Source organism: Aquarana catesbeiana, linkage group LG13, assembly GCF_042186555.1.
Source record: "Aquarana catesbeiana isolate 2022-GZ linkage group LG13, ASM4218655v1, whole genome shotgun sequence".
NCBI classification, from domain to species: Eukaryota; Metazoa; Chordata; class Amphibia; order Anura; family Ranidae; genus Aquarana; species Aquarana catesbeiana.
In genome coordinates this window covers 31739146-31760982 of record NC_133336.1, presented here as the reverse complement: position 1 = coordinate 31760982, position 21837 = coordinate 31739146, and the positions used below count along the sequence as shown (strand labels likewise).

Genomic DNA, 21837 nt, shown 5'->3' with positions numbered 1-21837 from the left:
GAGGTGGAAAGGATACGGGTGGCACCCTCTTTGATGTGGCAGTATGGGGGTGGATCTGTGCAGTTTGACGGTTGTAAAGTGAACACAGTGTGTCTTCTCTTTCAGCTGGGATGAGACACATTTTGGAAAGATGGGAAGTTATTACATCAACAGAACATTTTTCTTTGATGTTCACCCCCCTCTAGGGAAGGTAAGAGACTCTACCCCACCCCTGGGAAAGCTAAGAGACTCTACCCTACCCCTGAGGAAGCTAACAGACTTTACAATGTTTGTCTCTTAATCCTCAGATGTTAATTGGATTGGCTGGACATTTGACCGGATACAATGGTTCATTCTCCTTCCTGAAGCCTGGGCAAAGCTATGAAGACCACAACTACCTGGGCATGAGAGGGGTGAGAGGCAGCATCAGACTGCAGGGGGCACATGTCTGACATTTTTCCTCTGTGATCTGAGCAAACCTCCATGATTGTAGGACAGATATGGTGGGAATCAAGATAGGGGCTATCAGGACATGAGAATCAGTTCCTCAACTTGGTGGAGGTTTTTTCTCCAGCTGCTTGCAGATAAATGTGTGCTAGTGATGGAGATGGTGGGTGATTCCCCCGGTGATTGGATGTGTATAGGAAAGATGGTTAGTGGATCCCCCAGTGATTGGCTGAATGGTGCTTTATGGATGTGGAGATGATCGGTGGCTCGCCAGGGATTAAAGGCAGGTAATCTGTGTAAGTGGTGAAGTTGATTGATGGTTCCCCCAGTAATTGGAGGCAGGTGCACTGTGGATCTGAAGGTGGCAGTTACTCTGTAAATGTAAAGAGAGTGGGTGGATCCCCCAATTAATTGAGGTGCGTGCATGGTTTGTGGATGTGGTGGAGATGATTACCAGTTCCCCCAGTGATTAGGAGGTGAGTGCACCGTGAATGTTAAGATGGTGACTGGTTCCCCCTGTAATTGGAGGCATGTGGTCTGTGGATGTGATGGAGATGATTGCTGGTTCCTCATGTGATTGGAGGAAGGTTCTCTGTGGATGTGGGGATGATTGGTGGCTCCTCTGGTGATTTTAAAGTGTGTGCTCTTTGTATCGGATGAAGATGATTGCTGGTTCCTCCAGTGATTGGAGGTGTATGGTATAGATGGTTGGTGGCTCCTCCAGTGATTGGCGGGGTGGTGCTCTGTGGATGTGGAGATGATCGGTGGCCAGGAATTGAAGGCAGTTGGTATGTGCATGTGGTAAAGATGATTTATGGCTCCCCCAGTAATTGAAGGCAGGTGCTCCTGTGGATATGAACATGGTGGGTGATCTGTGCTTGTACAGATGGTGGGTGGTTCCCCCAATAAATTTGAGGTTCATGGATGTGATGGAGATGATTGGTAGCTCCCCCAGTGATTGGAGGAAGGTGCTTTGTGGAGGTGAAGATGATTGGTGGCTTCCTAGTGATTGCAGGAAGGTGCTCTGTGGATGTGGAGATGATTGGTGGCTCCCCCCAGTAATTGGAAGTGGTTGCTCTGTGAAGATGATTGTTGGCTCCCCGAGTGTTTGCAGGAAGGTGCTCTGTGGAGGTGAAGATGACTGGTGGTTCCCTCAGTCCAGTGATTGGAGGAAGGTGCCCTGTGGAGGTGAAGATGACTGGTGGTTCCCCCAGTCCAGTGATTGGAGGAAGGTGCTCTGTGGAGGTGAAGATGATTGATGGCTCCCCCAGTGATTGGAAGTGGGTGCTCTGTGTATGTGGTGAAGATGATTTGTGGGTGCTCTGTGTATGTGTTGAAGATGATTGGTGGGCCCCTCAGTGATTTGGAGATGGGTGCTTTAATGCAGGGTGTAGTGGTATATCACAATATATTAATTGAGCAACATGTTTTTACTTTTGGCAGTTCTGCGCCTTTCTAGGCTCCTGGCTCCCTCCACTCGCCTTCCTCATCATCCTGCAGCTCACTGGATCATTATCGGCTGCCCTACTGGCTGCTCTTCTCATCCTGCTCGGTAAGGAGATCCTGATAATCGGTTATTGTTCCTATGCCTGAATTTAGGATGTGGCCTCTTTCCTGGATTGGGCACTATGCTGCTGAGTGTCATGGCAATCATCTGATCAGAGCTCACAACGTTATTTGCCCCTGCTCCTCCTACTTGAACAAGGCCAATAGTTGGTCCTCACAGTCCTAAATAAAATTGACTGCTGACAGGGCAATTGATTTTAACGCTTTTGGTATCATTACTGCAATTATTTCCCACAGACACTGGCTGCATCACACTGTCCCAGTACATCTTGCTGGATCCCATCCTCATGTTCTTCATCATGGCCGCCGTTTTCAGTATGGTCAAGTTTAACACCTGGTCCGGCAGGTGAGTAGAGGGGATGTAGTGACAAGAAGAGAAACGCTATATATCCATGTCCATCCCCCTAACCTTCCTGAATTCTAACCTTACCTATCTCTACTGCTTTGTGTTTTTTTTTTTTTTTGTCTGGGTAAAATAAGAAATGCATATGTAGTACATGCAGATTTCCCTTTTGTTTTGTCACTTTAAAATGCAGACAAATGCATATTGATCCTGCAGCAATCCAGTGAGCTGACAACTCCATCCCTTCTGCATTGAAATCTCAAAAAGTTTTGTCAGCCCCGCCCCGTTCTCCTCTGCAGGACTACAGAAAACCTCCCTACTTTTATTATGGACATAAATAGAGTGGTTATGTAGTCCAGGAAGGAAAAACTGGGTAGGGGTTACAACACTGCTTGGGATTTCAATGTAGTATGGGTAAAGTGGTAAGTACGTTTAATGAGGAGAGGTAATGTTTTTTTTTTCCCCTCACTTTGCCTAGACATACTTGTTACATCCATCCTTCCCCCTAAAGTTGGCCATACATTATAAGAAAAATTATGTCAGACAGTGGACGAGTGTCCCATGAGTATAGTGCCACATCCCTTAATAGAATATGAATAAAGAATGTAATGGTGGGATTTTAATGGCACCAAAGAAATTATACAGCCATAAAAAATACAAAAAGTTTATTATACATGATGATTAAAAACAGACACAAAATGTAAAAAAACATGTACATCAACTGTATACATTGATCACTTCTATAGATACATATATACCCCAAAAGGTCACACTATATAAGAAAGTGTGAAGATATACACTGACACGTTTCGACTTCCGTTGTCTTTTTCAGAGTGTAGTGCAACATGGTTAACTTTCTACAAAAGACCGATATATTACAAAAACAGTATAAAGAATTAGATACACTGCTATCCTTTATAATCAAAGCAATGTAACAGCATGATACAAAATATGCAACCAACTTACAGTATGGATAGCAAATGCCAACCCACATCTATGGAGCACCCCAGACGCCTGAGGGGAAATCAAATGTACCAGGAAGGGGAACTTCAAGGGTCGCGCTGCCACAGAGCAAAAATTCAACCAATGAATACAATAAAACAAAGAATCAAAGAGGAGAAAACCCCTTATCAAAGAAAAAGAAAACCCATTATAATGCCCCGTACACACGGTCGGATTTTCCGATGGAAAATGTCCGATCGGAGCGTGTTGTCGGAAATTCCGACCGTGTGTGGGCTCCATCGGACATTTTCCATCGGATTTTCCGACACACAAAGTTGGAGAGCAGGAGATAAAATTTTCCGACAACAAAATCCGTTGTCGGAAATTCCTATCGTGTGTACACAAATCCGACGGACAAAGTGCCACGCATGCTCAGAATAAATAAAGAGATGAAAGCTATTGGCCACTGCCCCGTTTATGGTCCCGACGTACGTGTTTTACGTCACCGAGTTCAGAACGATCGGATTTTCCGACAACTTTGTGTGACCGTGTGTATGCAAGACAAGTTTGAGCCAACATCCGTTGGAAAAAATCCTAGGATTTTGTTGTCGGAATGTCCGAACAAAGTCCGACCGTGTGTATGGGGCATAAGATTTTTCTTAGTGTTAGCTGGTTAGCGTGGATGGAGGAATCTCCCCTGCCGTCTATTGTATTCTGACAACTAGCACCCCATGGCTGTCAGAATACCTGAAGCTTATTTCCACCTGGCTCCTTCATTTTTCAGATTGAAGGATGTCAGGTGGGAGGGTGACGACAGGGCCACCCACAACTCAAATGTCTGCCTTGTATGACCAGCCTAATGCCAACAATTACCTTTGATCCCTGAGTCTAATTTTCCTATAGGCACCCTTAAAGTGGTTGTAAACCTCCAGACATGAAATATGAACAAAGCATATCCCTCTATAGTATGTACTTGTCTCAATTAAGAGCAAGAATTGTCATTTCTGTCTGTTGCTTCCTTCCTCCATGAATCCCTTCTGACAGGTTTTCCTGACCCCAAGAAAAAAATAGTGACAAGGGGGGACCTCCAGCTGATTGACAGCCTCAGCTCAATTTCTGTGTGCTGTGTGAAGAGGGTGTGTCCTTTTCCTCCTCTCTTAGCTCTGCAGAGTGTAACTTCAGCTGTCCGCCCCCTTTTTTCTGATAGCTCAGGCAAGCTGTATATATTCTGCATTTTGAATGGATGTAGAGAAGAGAAGACTGCAAAATTAACAGGTACAAATTGTATAGGAGGCTTTGTTCCATCTCTGTGTATCACCTGAGGATAGTCCTTTCACTGGGTATATGTAGGGAGTTACAACCACTTTAACTTTCTTGTCTCCAAAACGATCAGGCTGATACCCTATTGGCCCAGTCCATTGGTACCAGTTCACGTCTTTCAACATCGGGGACATCTCTTCTGTAAACCTTCTGTCTGCTTTCAGCCAGACAATGAGGAGACATCAGGAAAAGGAACATTCCTCCAAGAGGTCTTTATTTTTTGGAATGTTTACCTCCTCTCATCGATTTATTTTCCGTGCTCTGTCCACTTCTTATCATGTTACAGCATTGCAGTTTATGGTAGGGTGCAAAAAAGTCAGCGATGTGTACCTGTCAGTGTGCATTCTGATTGGACCTTACAGTACATTACCTGTCCTGATAAAGGTGATCACCCCTTATACCCAATCACGTGTCGGGGATTTAAATTAATGTAAAGAAAATGGTACAGTGGGGAAAATAATTATTTTTTCTTCCATATATTTATTGAAAGATTTTCATACAGATTATACATTATACCATTGGACATAGTATGTCGTGTAATGACATTCCAATTAGACAGTATAAGGAATACAGTTCAATTTGTGAGTTCAAAAATTATAACATTTTACCAACCTTGGTTGGTTATAACTTTTATTTAACATATATCCATTGTGGATTCTAGACTATCAATGTTGTGCTAGTTAGGACTAGCTGTTGCATAGAACTTGTTTCTCTTGCCTATAGAAAGGTATTGCTCGGTCAAGAAGAGGAGGTGGGTATCAGTGTTTAGGTTAGTGGTTTGCGCAGTGTGCAGTCCAGTCAGTCCATGGTTGCCAGTTCTTGTGTGCTTTCGTCGCCTGGCCAGTGTGTATAGCTGTTATGATCTCGTAGCTGTAATGAAGGGCTACTAAGTCAATGACTTGGTTTATTGTCAGGGGATTGTCAGACTTCCATTGTCTGGTTATGTTTAGTCTTGCCGCCAGGAGGATGTGAGTGACCACTGGTCTGAATGAATGTGGGATTGATTCTATAGTTAGGTTAAGTATCGCTAATGCAGGGGAGGGGTGGATTTTAATTTGGGTTATGTGAGAGATTAAACTAAAAATTCTTTCCCAGTAGTTGTGGAGTTTAGTGCATGTCCAGAGTATATGCAGTATGTCGCTAGGAGAAGAATGACATCTCCAGCATATATTAGGGATTTTTGGGTTAAAGGTCGTAATTCTGGCTGGAGTGATGTACCAACGTAGTGTGATTTTCTGTGTGAGTTCCCACAGGGCCGCGCATTTAGTGGCTTTGTATATAGTTTTGAGGGCAAGTTGCCATTGGTCTTCCGTATAGGGCTGATCTAAATCTTTTTCCCAATTTTGGTGGGGTTTTAGTTTAAGGAAGGTACTTTTGTTGTGGAGAATGTTGTAGAAGTAGGATATACCTCTGGTTTTAGTGGCTGTGTTGGTAAGGTATTCCCAGGTTTTTGGGTGGATATTGTAGAGGGGGAGGGGTAGGGTTTTTAGATAGTGGTGTAGGCGCATGTAAGTGAATTTGTCTGATGCTGTTAGATTGAATTCGGATTGGAGTTGTGCGTATGATTTAATGTGGTTGTCATGTATTAGGTCTTGTATGAGAAGTATGCCTTTGTTGGTCCAAGTTGATAGAGAGATTTCTGGTAGCGTGTGATGTAGGGATTCCAAGGGGATGTGCCCTGGAGATGTGACGGGAATAGGGGTCAGTAAGGATACTGATTTCTTCCATGCGAGTGCCGAAGCTCTCATGGTCGGGGGAAACGCCTTTGGTATTATGGTTCCCAGTGGAATACTAAGTAACCAAGTTTTCAAGTTTGGTTGAGATAATGCGGAGCTTTCAATTTGTCCCCAAAGTGTAGTGGATTGTGATTGGAACCAGGAAGGTAATTGAGCTAGGATTGTCGCTAGGTAATAGTCCTCGAAGTCTATAGATCCTGTTCCACCGACTAGTTTATGTTTTACTAAGTTGTGTTGGGCACTCCTCGGTTTTTTCCCGCTCCATAAGTATTTGTTGAAAGTAGTTTTGAGAGATTTGAAGAAGGTGGTTGGCAGTGGTATAGGTAGGGTTCTAAAATGATAAAGTATTTGGGGGAGGCATATCATCTTAAATGCTGCAAGTCTGCCCGACCATGAGAGCTCGTGCTTTGCTATTTGTTGGGAAGTTGATTGAATTTGTTGTAAGAGTGGTATGTAGTTGCTCGAGTAAATTTTCTTAGTTTCTCTCGGGAGTTGAATGCCCAAGTATGATATGTCGGTTTCTGCCCATTTAAATGGGTATTGTAGTTGTAGGAGGTGTTTCATGGTGGTGTTTATGTTTATGTCTAATATGAATGATTTGGTCACATTAACCTTGTAATACGAAATCGAGCTAAACCAATTGAGGAGTTTTTGTACTTCTGCCAGGGAGACAGTCGGATTTGTAAGGATTAATATTACATCGTCCGCGAATAAGCTTATTTTGTGGTGTGAGAGGCCTATACGCATGCCTGAGATGTTAGGGTGGGAGCGAACGTGTTCAGCCAGGGGTTCCATAAGCATGTTAAATATTAGAGGGGAGAGGGGACAGCCCTGGCGTGTGCCATTTGTGATGGGGAATGGGCGTGAGAGCATGCCTTCTGTGAACACTTGGGCTTCAGGGTTAGAGTACAATGCTAGGATGGCTGTTAGGATTCGTCCCTGGAATCCGAATTTGTGTAGGACTGCTTCTAGATAGGTCCAGTGAACTCTATCGAACGCCTTCTCTGCATCTAGGGAAAGAAGCAGAGAAGGCGTTCCAGTGGATTCAGCATGGTGGATAAGGTCTAGCATTCTCCTGGTGGCATCTGAAGATTGTCTGCCTTTGGTAAAGCCAGTCTGATCTTGGTGTATGATAGTTGGCATAATTTCGTTTAGTCTGTTGGCAATGGTTTTGGAGTAAATTTTTAGGTCTAAGTTGAGTAAGGAGATCGGGCGAAAGTTTTGGGGGGCATCCGACTGTTTCCCTGGTTTTGGTATGGTTATTACAAGCGCTTTTAAGTATTCTTTCGAGAAGCTAGCAGAGGAGGCAGCGTGGTTAAAGAGATCTGTAAGGTATGGGATTAGTTGTTTGGAGAACACTTTGTAGTATTCCCCTGTTATCCCGTCTGGACCTGGTGCTTTGCCACTAGGCAATGAGTCAATAGTAGTCTTGATTTCCAGGTCGGTGAATGGTGCGTTCAGGGCGGTCAGTTGGTCGGTAGATAGTTTGGGCAGTTTGATTTTAGTGAGGAAGTTGTTAATGTCGTCTTGTGTGGGTTGGGGGGTATGGTGGTCATGTTTTAAGTTGTATAGGTCTTCATAGTAGGTGCTGAAAGCATCGGCAATGTCCTGGGGATTGGTCAATGGGGTGTTGGTGTGGGGGTGTTTAAGTAGTGTTATTCTAGCTTTATTTCGTCTTCCTTTGAGTCTTTGGGCTAAAGTCTTCCCTGCCTTGTTGGAAGTAGAGTATGAAGATGCTTTAAATTTCCTTTGAAGGAATTCGTATGAGTGAAGGAGAAGGGTTTTCAGTTCCTGTCTTAGGGATAGTAGTTGGTTTGTAAGTGGGTTTTGAGGGTCACATTTGTGTTTCTTTTTCTAGGTCCGCTATTTGGGCTGTTATTTTATCTATGCGCTGCGTCCTCTGTCGCTTATGATGAGAGCTTAATTTAATGAGCATTCCCCTCATGTACGCTTTATGAGCGCTCCACACCACGGCAGGGTCGGGTACCAATCCCTTATTCAACGAGAAAAATTCTGAAATGTGTTCTGAAATTTCTGGTGTGTATTTATTATTTTGAATTATGGAGTTGTTTAGCCTCCATAGGAATGTATTATGTTGAAGATTGTGATCTTGGATGGTAATTGAGGTGGGTGCGTGGTCCGACCATGCCATGGTGTGGATTACAGACTGAGATATTTTTTGTAAGATACGTTTATCAGCCAGGAACAAATCAATTCTGGAGTAAGAACCATGTCTGGGGGAAAAAAAGGTGAAGTCACGTTCGGCGCCATGGTGGCAGCGCCAGACATCATACAGGTCATGGGTTTGTATGAACGCTTTTAGAGGCGATTCACGTCTCTTCGCTGAAGCGGTGGAGTCCAGGGACATATCTGGGACCAGGTTGAAGTCCCCACACACAATTGTGTGGCCTTTTTGGATGGGTTTTAATGTACGGATAATCTTGCGTAGGAATCTCAATTGGTGAGTATTCGGAGCGTATAGGTTGATGATGATGTAGGTTGCTCTATTAATGGTACAGATAAGGATGATGAAGCGTCCTTCGGGGTCTGGGACTATTTCTAAGAGTTGGAAGTCTATGGTATCTTTGACGGCTATCATGACCCCTCTGGTCTTGGTAGAATGAGTTGCGTGGAATATGTTTGGAAAGTGACGATTTTTACACAGGGGAGTGTTGGGAGCTAGTAGGTGGGTTTCTTGGACGCAAATGATGTCACTCTGGAGATCTTTGACAGTTTTCCATAGTGAGTGGCGTTTGGCTGGATGATTCAGCCCGTTGACGTTGAGTGAAAGGATGTTAAACGGCATCTTGTGGGTGTGGGTGTGGTGTAAGCTTCTAGTAACACTTACAGTTAGGCGATCTCGTGATGAGCTGGTTTTTTGTTTTCCCGGTCGATGTGATGGGTAGGGTGCGGTATGGAAGTCCGAGAGTCAGTTCAGCTGGGTCCCGTATACAAGAGCGGTAAGCGTCGTATCTGGCTGGCCAGGGGGCCAAGGTGAGGATGGACTAGTAGACTGCAAATAGAGCAATACGTTAGGTAGCAAGGCAGTTATAAACAAATAGAGATCATGTGTACTTTGGGTAACAATGAAAATTTTGAGAGAGCTCTGTGTTGTGAGCTGGTGAGTTAGCTTGCTAGCAGAGAGGTGGCGGATATAGCGTTGCAAGAGAGAAAAAAAAAAAAACTTTGTAAGAAAAAAGAACAAAAAATCGAAAAACAAACAGAGGGGGTGCTGAGCACCTGTGGACCTCTGTATTGGGGTACAAAGAGTCACTACCACGGGTAGCAGAAGACTGTAGTGGAGGATAGCCATAGCACAGGGGAACTGTTGTTGCTATTATTGGCTTTGTTGTATTTGTAAGTTTTCACTTGGTGTTTTGATCTAGTTGTCTGCAGGGAGAGGATGAAATTCTGTTATGCTGAGCAGGATTAGGTGGTTCTGGGTTTATGCCCCAGGTATGGAGTAGCTTCAGGCCCTTTTCTAGTTCCCCAATTGCGTGGGTTTGACCGTTGCGGACAATGAGAATGGTGGCTGGGTATCGCCATTTGTATTGCAGCTTGTGATTTTGTAGGCCTTTGGTGATTGGGTTCAAATGGCGCCTCATTTGGAGGGTGTATTTTGAGAGATCAGGGAATAGCTGAATTCCCGTGTAAGGTGCTGGTAATGGCGATTTAGCCCTGAGTCCCATGAGCAGTTTTTCTTTGATGTGGTAAAAGTGAACCCTCATCAGGACATCTCTGGGGACTGAGGCAGCTAGATGGGATGGTTTAGCAATTCTATGAATTCTGTCTACGATGACGTCTCTCGGGGAGGCCTCAGGGAGAACTAAGTGTATCAGTTCTTTTGCGTAGCGTGGCAGATCTGCGGGTAGTATGGACTCGGGGACCCCCCTCAGTTTAACATTGTTCCTGCGAGATCTGTCTTCTAAGTCGGCCAGCTTGGCACGCATCCATGTCTGTTCCTCTCTAACAGCTTCAAAGGCTTCAATGGTGTCATTCACTGTGGAGGTGCAGGCATGTATTCCTCTCTCAGCGTTTGTCACTCTATCATCCAGAGAGTGGATGTCAGTGGTGATCTTGTGGAAGAGGGATGATAGATCTGTCATGAGGGAGGTCTGCAGGGATATGAGCATATCCTTGAGCGTTGTGTCCATGACCGGCTGCCCTGAGGTGGGGAAGGAGGCCATAGAGGATTGTAAGGCCTGGTCTAGTGAGTACTGGGTGGGAGCCTGGGCCTCAATTTGCGAGTACCGCGACCGTTGCGGCATCGCATCTATCCTCATTTTTGCCTTAGCTGGGCTGCCTAGGTTGGGATCCCCTTCTGGGGTATGGGGGAGATTATCCACGGTACCTGTATCCTGAGGATCATCTGTCTCATCATCCGGCAGGTCCGTGTAAGCTGTGGACGGCGCGGCCTGGCCGGCGCCATCTTGGATTTTCCATCCCGCCGGCTTGTAAGCAAATTCAGTGAGTTTTTGTGGTATGTGGTCTGTAAATCTCTTCCTGGAAGACATCCTTGTTGTCCCCTGACTGTGAGGAGTGTGGATGGGTAGGTTTGATTCGTTTTTTGCAGCCGATGTCGTTGGATTCTGTCCCCTGGCTCAGAGCTGTGGAATTAAGCGTCCATCTGCTATCCCGGCTGGCCACGCCCACCGGGAAAATAATTATTTGATCCCCTGCAGATTGTGTAAGTTTGCCCACTTACAAAGAAGTTAAGGATCTATAATTTTTATCATAGGTGTATTTTAAATTCTAGAGACAGAATATCAACTAAAAAAAAAAAACACAGAATACAAATGATTTGCAGTTCAGTGAGTAAAATAAGTATTTGATCCCCTACCAACCAACAATAATTCTGACTCCCACAGACTGGCTACAGTAAGTGCTCATGTGGTACACAGATTAGTCCTGTCAATTTACGAAGGTGCTAGCCCGCTCCATGACCTTAATGTGCTTCTTCTTGAGCCACTCCTTTGTTGCCTTGGCGGGATGTTTTGGGTCATTGTCATGCTGGAAGACCCATCCATAACCAATCTTCAGTATTCTGGCTGAGGGAAGAAGGTTCTCATCCAAGATTTTACAATACATGGCCCCGCCCCTTGGCCCCTCAATGCGGCCAAGTCGGCCTGTACATTTAGCAGAAAAACAGCCCCAAAGCATCATGTTTACACCTTCGTGCTTGACTGTAGGGATGGTGTTCTTAGGGTCATAGTCAGCATTTTTCTTCCTCCAAACACGGCTTGTCTCGTTAATGCCACAATGCTCAATTTTGGTCTCATCTGACCACAGCACTTACTCCCAATCCTTCTCTGAATCATTTAGATGTACATTGGCAAACTTCAGACGGGCCTGTACATGTACCTTCTGAGGAGGGGGACCTTGCGGGCACTGCAGGATTTCAATCCATGGTGGCGTATTGTGTTACAATGGTTTGTTTGGTAACTGTGGTCCCAACTTCCTTGAGATCATTCACAAGCTCCTCCAGTGTAGTTCTGAGCTGATCCCTCACTTTTCTCATGATCAACCTTACCCAATGAGGCGAAATCTTGCATGGAGCTCCAGACCGAAGGCAATTTATGGTTATTTTGTATTTCTTCCATTTGTGAACAATCGCTCCAACACTTGTCTCCTTCTCACCAAGCTTCTTGCTGATGGTCTTGTAGCCCATTCCAGCCTTGTGCAGGTCTACAATCTTGTCCCTGACATCCTTTGACAGCTCTTTGGTCTTTCCTATGATGGTGAGGTTTGAATGGAAGAAAGAGATTCTGTGGATGGGTGTCCTCTCTTTTTTGTTTTTTTTTCATTTATTTATTTATTTATTTTTTTACACATAACGGGTTGTAGTTAGGAGCACCTTCTTAAATTGACCAACTAATCTGTGTACAACATGAGCACATACTGTAGCCAGTCTGTGGGAGCCAGAATTATTGGTTGGTAGGGGGTCAAATACTTATTTTACTCACTGAACTGCAACTCCATTTATAACATTTGTATCATGTGTTTTTTCTGGATTTTTGGTTGATATTCTGTCTCTATCATTTAAAATACACCTATGATAAAAATTATAGACCCTTCATTTCTTTTTAAGTGGGCAAACTTACAAAATATTCAGGGAACCAAATAATAATTTCCCCCACCGTATAGAGCAAGCACAGACCAGAACCTTACCCATCACCCCTTCTCTCTCCTCAGGCCATTCAGCGCCCTCTGGTGGTGGTGGCTGATCCTGACTGGTGTGAGTCTGGCGGGAGCGTTGGGTGTGAAGTTTGTTGGCCTCTTTGTGGTCATCTTCGTTGGCCTGAACACAGCAAGGGACCTGTGGAGGCTGCTGGGAGATCTCAGCCTGACGCTGGTGAGTTCTGGGAAATTTGTGTCCAGTTACTTTATTTACTATCCTGGACTGTGTGTGTTGCCTCTTATTGGACATTTCTGCTTTACATAATCCACCTGTTATTTATTTAAACAACCCGAAAATGTCACTGTATTGCTGAATGTTAGAATATGTTCCTTGTGTTCTCAATTTTTGCAGGATGTTTTCCTGCGTCATTTGGCCGCTCGCGTTGTGTGTCTTATTGCTCTGCCGCTTGCCTTGTACGCTCTCATCTTTGCTGTGCATTTCACCGTCCTTAATAAAAGGTAAGCTGTGTGGCCTCATTTCCTGCTCCGCTCTGATGTGTTCTGTCATGGCATGCACTGTGTGATGTACTGATCACTATTGGGGGTCCCTGGAAATCATATCTTCTTCCTCCTGCATTTCAGTGGTCCTGGCGATGGCTTCTTCAGCTCTGCCTTCCAGTCCCGTCTAGATGGAAACAATCTACACAATGCCTCTATGCCGGAACGTACGTACCAAATTGGGCAGGGGGGATGGGTTATTTCTTTGTAAAACAGGTGTCACGTAGCAAGGGGCCCTATACTGACTGTGGGGTCACATGGAGTGCAGTGATCATACAGAGCCCCATTTAAATGGAGGAATTTCCTGTTTTGAGTCCCCTACCCCTGTACTATAATGCAGGGGTCTCCAAACTTTTTCAAAATAAAGGGCCACTTTACTCCCCTTCTCAAACTTTAGGGGGGCTGGACTGTGGCCAGATGGATTAAGAAAATGCATCAATGTTGTAGGCTTGGTAATCAGTGGGAGTTAAAAAAAAGAGTACATCTTCGGTGTCAGTGGGAGGAATAGTGCTGTGGAAGTGGGGGGGGGGGGGGGAATGGTGCCCGGTCATTAGTGGGGGGGGGGGGGGAATAGTGCCCCATCATTGATATCAGTGAGAGGAGTAGAGCCCCATCTTTGGTGGCAGTGAGAGGAATAGTGCCCCATCTTTGGTGGCAGTGGGAGAAATAGTGCCCCATCATTAGTGGGAGAAATAGTGCCCCGTCATTGGTGGCAGTGGGAGGAATGGTGCCCTGTCATTGGTGGCAGTGGGAGGAATGGTGCCCCGTCATTGGTGGCAGTGGGAGGAATGGTGCCCCGTCATTGGTGGCAGTGGGAGGAATGGTGCCCCGTCATTGGTGGCAGTGGGAGGAATGGTGCCCCGTCATTGGTGGCAGTGGGAGGAATGGTGCCCCGTCATTGGTGGCAGTGGGAGGAATGGTGCCCCGTCATTGGTGGCAGTGGGAGGAATGGTGCCCCGTCATTGGTGGCAGTGGGAGGAATGGTGCCCCGTCATTGGTGGCAGTGGGAGGAATGGTGCCCCGTCATTGGTGGCAGTGGGAAAAATGGTGCCCCGTCATTGGTGGCAGTGGGAGGAATGGTGCCCCGTCATTGGTGGCCGTGGGAGGAATGGTGCCCCGTCATTGGTGGCCGTGGGAGGAATGGTGCCCCGTCATTGGTGGCCGTGGGAGGAATGGTGCCCCGTCATTGGTGGCCGTGGGAGGAATGGTGCCCCGTCATTGGTGGCAGTCGGAGGAATGGTGCCCCGTCATTGGTGGCAGTCGGAGGAATGGTGCCCCGTCATTGGTGGCAGTCGGAGGAATGGTGCCCCGTCATTGGTGGCAGTCGGAGGAATGGTGCCCCGTCATTGGTGGCAGTGGCAGGAATGGTGCCCCGTCATTGGTGGCAGTGGCAGGAATAGTGCCCCGTCATTGGTGGCAGTGGGAGGAATAGTGCCCCATTGTTGGGTCACTGTTCATCCTACTGACACTATCATTGTCATTTTACCTTCATTACCACCTCTATATTCCATTATATGGACTCACGTGACATTGCTTCTGATGACCTCACATTTCCCATATAAAATGACATCCCCTGTACTATAATGCAGGGGTCTCCAAACTTTTTTAAAATAAAGGGCCACTTTTTCCCCTTCTCAAACTTTAGGGGGGCCGGACTGTGGCCAGTTGGATGAAGAAAATGCATCAATGTTGTAGGCTTGGTAATCAGTGGGAATTAAGAAAAAAAAAAAAAAAGTACATCTTTGGTGCAGTGGGAGGAATAGTGCCCTGTCGTTGGTGTCAGTGGGAGGAATAGTGCTGTGGCAGTGGGGGGAATGGTGCCCGGTCATTGGTGGCAGTGGGGGGAATGGTGCCCCGTCGGTGGGAGGAATGGTGCCCCGTCGTTGGTGGGAGGAATGGTGCCCTGTCATTAGTGGGAGGAATAGTGCCCCATCATTGGTGGCAGTGGGAGGAATAGTGCCCCGTCATTGGTGGCAGTGGGAGGAATAGTTCCCCATTGTTGGGCCACTGTTCCTCCTACTGACACTATCATTGGGAAGATTAGCACCTTGTATCATTGGAAGGAAAGGCAAGCAAAGAGTTTGGAGCCCCCTCCTATACTGTGCTCCATCTGTAAATAGAATTATTATGTGATCATTAGCTTCTATGATCACATTGAAGCTAAGGAAATCCAATTAGCATTTTTACCTTCATTACCACCTCTATATTCCATTATATGGACTCACGTGACATTGCTTCTGATGACCTCACATTTCCCATATAAGATGACATCCCCTGTACTATAATTTGGTGTCAGTGGGAGGAATAGTGCCCTGTCATTGGTGTCAGTGGGAGGAATAGTGCTGTGGCAGTGGGGGGGGGGAATGGTGCCCGGTCATTGGTGGTAGTGGGGGGGGGGGGAATAGTGCCCCATCATTGATATCAGTGAGAGGAGTAGAGCCTCATCTTTGGTGGCAGTGAGAGGAATAGTGCCCCATCTTTGGTGGCAGTGGGAGGAATAGTGCCCCGTCATTGGTGGGAGGAATAGTACCCCGTCATTGGTGGCAGTGGGAAGAATAGTGCCCCGTCATTGGTGGCAGTGGGAAGAATAGTGCCCCGTCATTGGTGGCAGTGGGAAGAATAGTGCCCCGTCATTGGTGGCGGTGGGAAGAATAGAGCCTCGTCATTGGTGGCAGTGGGAAGAATAGTGCCCCGTCATTGGTGGCAGTGGGAAGAATAGTGCCCCGTCATTGGTGGCAGTGGGAAGAATAGTACCCCGTCATTGGTGGCAGTGGGAGGAATAGTGCCCCGTCATTGGTGGCAGTGGGAGGAATAGTGCCCCGTCATTGGTGGCAGTGGGAGGAATAGTGCCCCGTCATTGGTGGCAGTGGGAAGAATAGTGCCCCGTCATTGGTGGCAGTGGGAGGAATAGGGCCCCTTCATTGGTGGCAGTGGGAGGAATAGGGCCCCGTCATTAGTGGGAGGAATAGTGCCCCATTGTTGGGCCACTGTTCCTCCTACTGACACTATCATTGGTATCATTGGGAAGATTAGCACCTTGTATCATTGGAAGGAAAGGCAAGCAAACAGTTTGTAGCCCCCTCCTATACTGTGCTCCATCTGTAAATAATAGAATTATTATGTGATCATTAGCTTCTATGATTACATTGAAGCTAAGGAAATCCAATTATCATTTTTACCTTGACTGCCACCTCTATATTCCATTATATGGACTCACGTGACATTGTTTCTGATGACCTCACATTTCACATATAAGATGACATCACTGCAACCTGGATCTGAGTGATGACATCACTAGTATTGAGCCATAGAAATATAATTTCCTCAATCTTCCTGTGATGTGGTATACTGTAGATGTACATGTATGTATGTGTGAAAGCCTTGACTCTATGCTATCCTCTTTCTCTAGATCTGGCTTATGGATCAGTTATTACATTGAAGAACATGCGTACCGCCACTGGATATCTGCACTCACATTGGCACCTGTACCCCGAGGGGGTGGGAGCTCGACAGCAGCAGGTCAGCCCAACTGGACAGTAGCCAGAAGACACTTCCCTTTTCTCCGGCCTGTTCTAATGATCCCCTTCCTTCTTCCAGGTCACCACATACTCGCACAAAGACCAGAACAACTTTTGGGTCATAAAGAAGCAAGACTCGGATTATGGTAATTAGAGCGGTGTCATTGGTGTATGAGAGCCGGAGTGATGTCATCTCCTGCTGACTCCTGTCCTTGTTTAATTCCAGACCCCGCGGGCCCCCTGGAGTTTGTACGTCATGGGGACATCATCCGCCTGGAACACAAAACGTGAGTTTCCCTCCAGAGTAGGGAGAGTACGTTCAGAAAATGTATTTCCTTCAAGCAGAGAGTTGGGATTTTTATCTGATAAAATAATTGCCGGCATAGAGCCATGTAACTCGGGGATTCACAGGGAGACAGTTCCTAGAAAGAAGGTTTATACATCATTAAGTCTGACCTCCGGCCTTCCCTTCAGTCTTGCACAGTTGCAAACGCATAACTAGGGGCCATGTGCAAAAAAACATGAAGGGGGCCCCCCCTGACCTGCAGCTGGGGCTCTTCCCGCCAAGCCCAGTGGCAGGAAAACCAGGGCCCCATTTTATTTTATTATGTTATTTTTTGTTATTTTTTACAGTTTTTTTAGGAGCTCCATTGGGGGGCTTTGGTGACATATCAGGGGTCTAAACAGACCTCTGATGTTTCACCTTTTGAGACAGAGAAAGGAGATTGAGGACACAGTGCTCCATCTCTTCAGCCTCAGCTGCACAGAGTGAATACACAGGAATATCTCTGTATAGAGCTTCCTGTTCATTCACAAACTGAAGTATAGCAAACGCAGTTTACTTTGCTTCAGTTATGAATGAACATGAGTCTGTGATTGGTAAGGATCACTGAGCTCTATTCATTAAGACAAGGAAGGGGCCGGTAAGTGACATCTTTACCAGCCCCTTCCCCACTCTCCATCCTGACCGATCCCTGAAGGGGAGCCAGAAGACCAGACAGCAGGGCAGGAAAAAAGTAATCAAAAAAAAATGTAAAGGGACAATGTCAAAATATAAAAGTAAAATAAACAATAACATTTTTTTTTTTTTTTAAACCGCCCCCATCCCCACATGCTCACTCGCAAAAGCGAAAGCATACGTACGTCGCGCCCGCATATGTAAACGGCATTCAAACCATACATGTGAGGTATTGCTACGAACGTTCGAGTGAGAGAAATATTTCTAGCGCTAGACCTCCTAACTCTAAACTGGTAACCTGTGAAAAAATTTTTAAAGCGTCCCCTATGGAGATTTGTAAGTACCGTAGTTTGGCGCCATTCCACAAGTGTGCTCAATTTTAAAGCATGACATGTTGGGAATCTATTTACTCGGCGTAACATTATCTTTCACATTATGCCAAAAAAAAAAAAAAAAAAATCAGGCTAACTTTAGTGTGTTTTGGTTTTTTTTTTTTTTTTTTTTTTTTTTTTTTTAAATTCATGAAACCCCCCCCCAAAAAAACGCATTTGAAAAATTGCTGTGCAAATACCGTGCAACATAAAAAGTTGCAACGACCACCATTTTATTCCCTAGGGTATGCTAAAAACATATATAATGTTTGGGGGTTCAGAGTAATTTTCTAGCAAAAAAAAAAGATGATTTTTACATGTAGGAGAGAAGTGTCAGAATTGGACTGGGTGGCAAGTGGTTAAAGTACGGCGGCAAAGAGGCCCCTCTGTGCTATAGCAGCCTCTAGCAATAATCGCAAGAGAATCCGGCAGGCTGGTTGTACCCAAGTTGATCGATTTGATCAACTTAGTACATTCAGCCTGCCCATTAACAGTTCAAATGCTGCTGAACCGGCCAATATTCGAACCATGTGTGATCGGCAAACAAATAGGTCTGTAAGTCCCAGAGGGCCCTGCTGATTCATATACCCCTATATTAATGGGAAGGATGTGACATTCTGCATTAACAGGCATTATATATCTTTTGCAAAACTGGGAGTACATGGGAAAGTGCAGGAGGACATAAAAAAATGGAACATTTGAAGGTCGTGGAAAGCGGATGCGTTGGCCGGCGGGCGGTCGGCTCTGTAGATCTGTGTTTATGTGTAGTGTTTATTGAGCACAGCTGTGGAGTGCGCGCCGTGTGATCGGAGCCAGGTGTCTGCGCTCAGCGTGCTCGGGGGATAAAACGATTTCTTAATAGGATGCTTTGCTTACATGAGATGTTTATAAAGGTTGTAAGTCGGACCTCAGCTCATGGTATAAACAGCTGGGAGCGGGATCACCCCGAGAAGAGGAGGACCTCCAAGGGGGCTTCAGAGATGGAAAAATCTGCATCCCATAAACCGTTACTCGACCTTCGTCTCCGCCATTTATAAATTCCATCTCATGTTTATGGCTCAGGTCAGAATATTCCATTGTATATAATCTGTTGCAGGCGCACAGGCCCTTCGTGTCCTCGCTGTCCCCGGGGATCCGGCACCGCCGAGGGGATGGAGGTCTGGCAGCCTTCATCCTTCTTCCCTCCCCTGACCTGCGGGTTGAGGCCAGGCATCTGACAGGGAAAATTCTTGAGAATTGTTTTTAATAATGTTTCTCTTTTAACTTCACTTCCTATTACAACAATCACTTTGTAGATTTCTGTTTTACAGAGTTGGGCAGAAGAGTGGCTTAGTAGTTAGCACTTCTGCCTTGCGGCTCTGGGGTCCTCAGTTTCAATCCTGGCTTGGACACTGTCTGCATGGAGTTTGCATGCTCTCCCTGTGCTTGCATGGGTTTCCTCCCACGTTTCAAACAAACACTCTGGTTGGTTAGCTACATGAGTACAAGCCTGTAATGATCCTCCTTTACCAGGCAATTATTCAATACTGTGATAGTTTGACTGACATTTACTCTGTCACGCAACACTGTACCCAAACAATTTTATATGAAAGAGAGAAGGTTGCCGCTCCCTAGACAAGAGTTCCATAGAATACACGCCCTAGTAAGGCACACAGGTGCAGGCTCTGCAGTGAATCAAAGAGCAAGAAAATAGTCCTAGACGGCCGCACACCGATACAACACCTTTATTCGAGCTTAAAAATCCAAAAAAAGTCAGTCCATACTGTACAGAGGAAGGGGCAAACAGCTTACGCGTTTCACACCGTGGGTTGGTGCTTAGTCATAGCTAACTAACCCAACGCGTAAGATGTTTGCCCCTTCTTCTGTACAGTATGGACTGACTTTTTTTGGGATTTTTAATCTCGAATAAAGGTGTTGTACCGGTGTGCGGCCGTCCAGGACTATTTTCTTGCTCTTTCCAACAATTTTATATCATTTTTTGAGATGGAGCTTTCTCTTTTTTTTTTTTTTTTTTTTTTTTTGCACAGGCTGAAAGCAGAGTTCCAGCCTGTGCAAAAAAAAATTAAAAGTCAGCAGCTAAAAATACTGTAGCTGCTGACTCTTAATATAAGGACTCTTACCTGTCCAGAGAGCCCACGATGTCGGCACCCCAAGCCTATCTTTCCATCAGTTCTGGGTGCAGGCACCGGCATCTGCACTAAGGGAAACAGGAAGTGGAGCCTGTTTCCTACTGCGCATGCGCGAGTCGCACCGTGCTCTCTGAATGGGCCCACTGGCAGCAAGGTGGGCAGAAATTTCATAGATCGCCGCACAACGATCGTGGTGCTCTTACCCGGAAGTGGGAGCAGGTACCTGTTTTTGACAGGTATCCGCTCCCCCCCCCCCCCTCCGTTTCAATCTGCAGCCGCTGTAATTTTCCGAAAATGCAACATGTCAACCTAGAGTTTTTCTATACACCGAGTGTGTACTGGGCAATCCCCAGAAATATAATTTCCTGCTCGTGTGATTGGCTCACCAATTTTCCCAGAAGTCTGCACTAAGATACAAGTCCGATATCAGGCATCCCCTGCAGTGTTAATTTTGGCAGCAAATTTCGATTTAGTTTGAGTCTTAGTCTTAGGACTAAAATGGCATTTTAGTTTTAGTCCCATTTCAGTCTTCTGCAATTGTTTTAGTCGTATTTAGTCAACTAAAATCTCCAGTACATTTTAGTTGTCTAAAATCTAATGGGTGTAATTAAATTGTAATGCATTAGTTAACATTTCTCTACAATTTCCAAACTCCTTATATACTGCTGGAGTGAAAAATCTAATATGCTGTTAATTATGGTATTGAGGTATGAACATGCACTACAGACCAATGTTAATTTTTAAATCAAATTTCAATTTAGTTTTAGTCTTAGTCCTTTGACTAAAATGGCATTTTAGATTTAGTCACGTTTTTAGTCTTTTGGCTAAAATGCCATTTTAGTCGTATTTTAGTCATCTCAGTTGTTTTTAGTCGTATTTTAGTCGACTAAAATAATATTCATTTAGTCAACGAAATTAACGCTGATCCCCTGCAACAAGAATGTTATTTTTGGAGAGATACTTTCGATAGGAACATGTCTAAAGGGATGCAGGCCCAGCAGATTTCCTCATTAGTGCCCTGCAGCTGCACAGCTGACGGGTAATTATGAAACCACTCCCATTAGACCCACTTAGCACAGAGAAACACACAGGGATTTCTTCAGAATAACAAAAGGTAGTAATCTGCAACAAAGGTTGTTATATTCATTGTAATGTACATAGATCACACAGGGGGGAATGCTTTTTTTTTTTTTTTTTCCAACAAAAGTGGAGTTACGCTTTAAGCCAAAAATTGTGAGAAAACTGATATCACATTTCTTGAGTTCCAAAAATACCCCCAAAATTGTTTAGTTTAGGATGTAGAGTGCACAGTGCAGCAATCGGAGTGCAGGGGTCAGGACTATTTTAATGGACAGAACAGCTTGCAAATTTCAGTTGCCGAGAGTTAGCGCCCCCTTATGGTGATGATTAGTGATGAGTACCAAACTTAAACCTTGCCGGTCAATGGTGTAGGTGTGGCCAAAGCTTTTTTTGGCCATCCTTTTCTTGCAGGTGATAGCAGTACACTTGTTTATGTTCCCCTGTAACTCAGAGTCAGCTGATCTTGCCTGCTATCAGCTGATGAGACAGAGCCACTCCAGGCTCTGGAAGGATCCTGACAATATTGCTTTGAGAATAAAGGGGAGCTGGGAATTTAGATGAAGCAATTGAATAGTGGAGGTAAAAATCTATATACATTTTTTTATTGATATCGTGGACAGAAAAAAAAAAAGGAAGAATAATTTAATATATATACATAAAGCGTGCACAAGGCATGAACATGATAGATAAATGAGTACATGCATAACAACACATGAGCATAGCGAATACATGGTAATTAAAGCGGGGGTCCACCTATCTATGCTTTTTTTTTT

At 45.2% G+C, this 21837-nt stretch overlaps 1 protein-coding gene across 2 annotated transcripts in view; it reads left to right on the top strand.

Annotated features, from left to right (window-relative positions):
- POMT2 (protein O-mannosyltransferase 2) overlaps positions 1-21837 on the top strand; it is a 52345-nt gene that overhangs the window by 6462 nt on the left and 24046 nt on the right. For both annotated transcript variants that reach the window (XR_012237049.1, XM_073609118.1), the window contains exons 2-11: positions 106-190; positions 288-392; positions 1870-1978; positions 2230-2338; positions 12526-12685; positions 12863-12969; positions 13093-13175; positions 16418-16527; positions 16606-16672; positions 16753-16813. Coding sequence is in view for 1 of the 2 variants with exons in the window: in XM_073609118.1 (XP_073465219.1) it covers positions 106-190; positions 288-392; positions 1870-1978; positions 2230-2338; positions 12526-12685; positions 12863-12969; positions 13093-13175; positions 16418-16527; positions 16606-16672; positions 16753-16813 (996 nt within the window). In the remaining variant the exon portion in view is untranslated. The remainder of the gene's footprint in view (positions 1-105; positions 191-287; positions 393-1869; positions 1979-2229; positions 2339-12525; positions 12686-12862; positions 12970-13092; positions 13176-16417; positions 16528-16605; positions 16673-16752; positions 16814-21837) is intronic.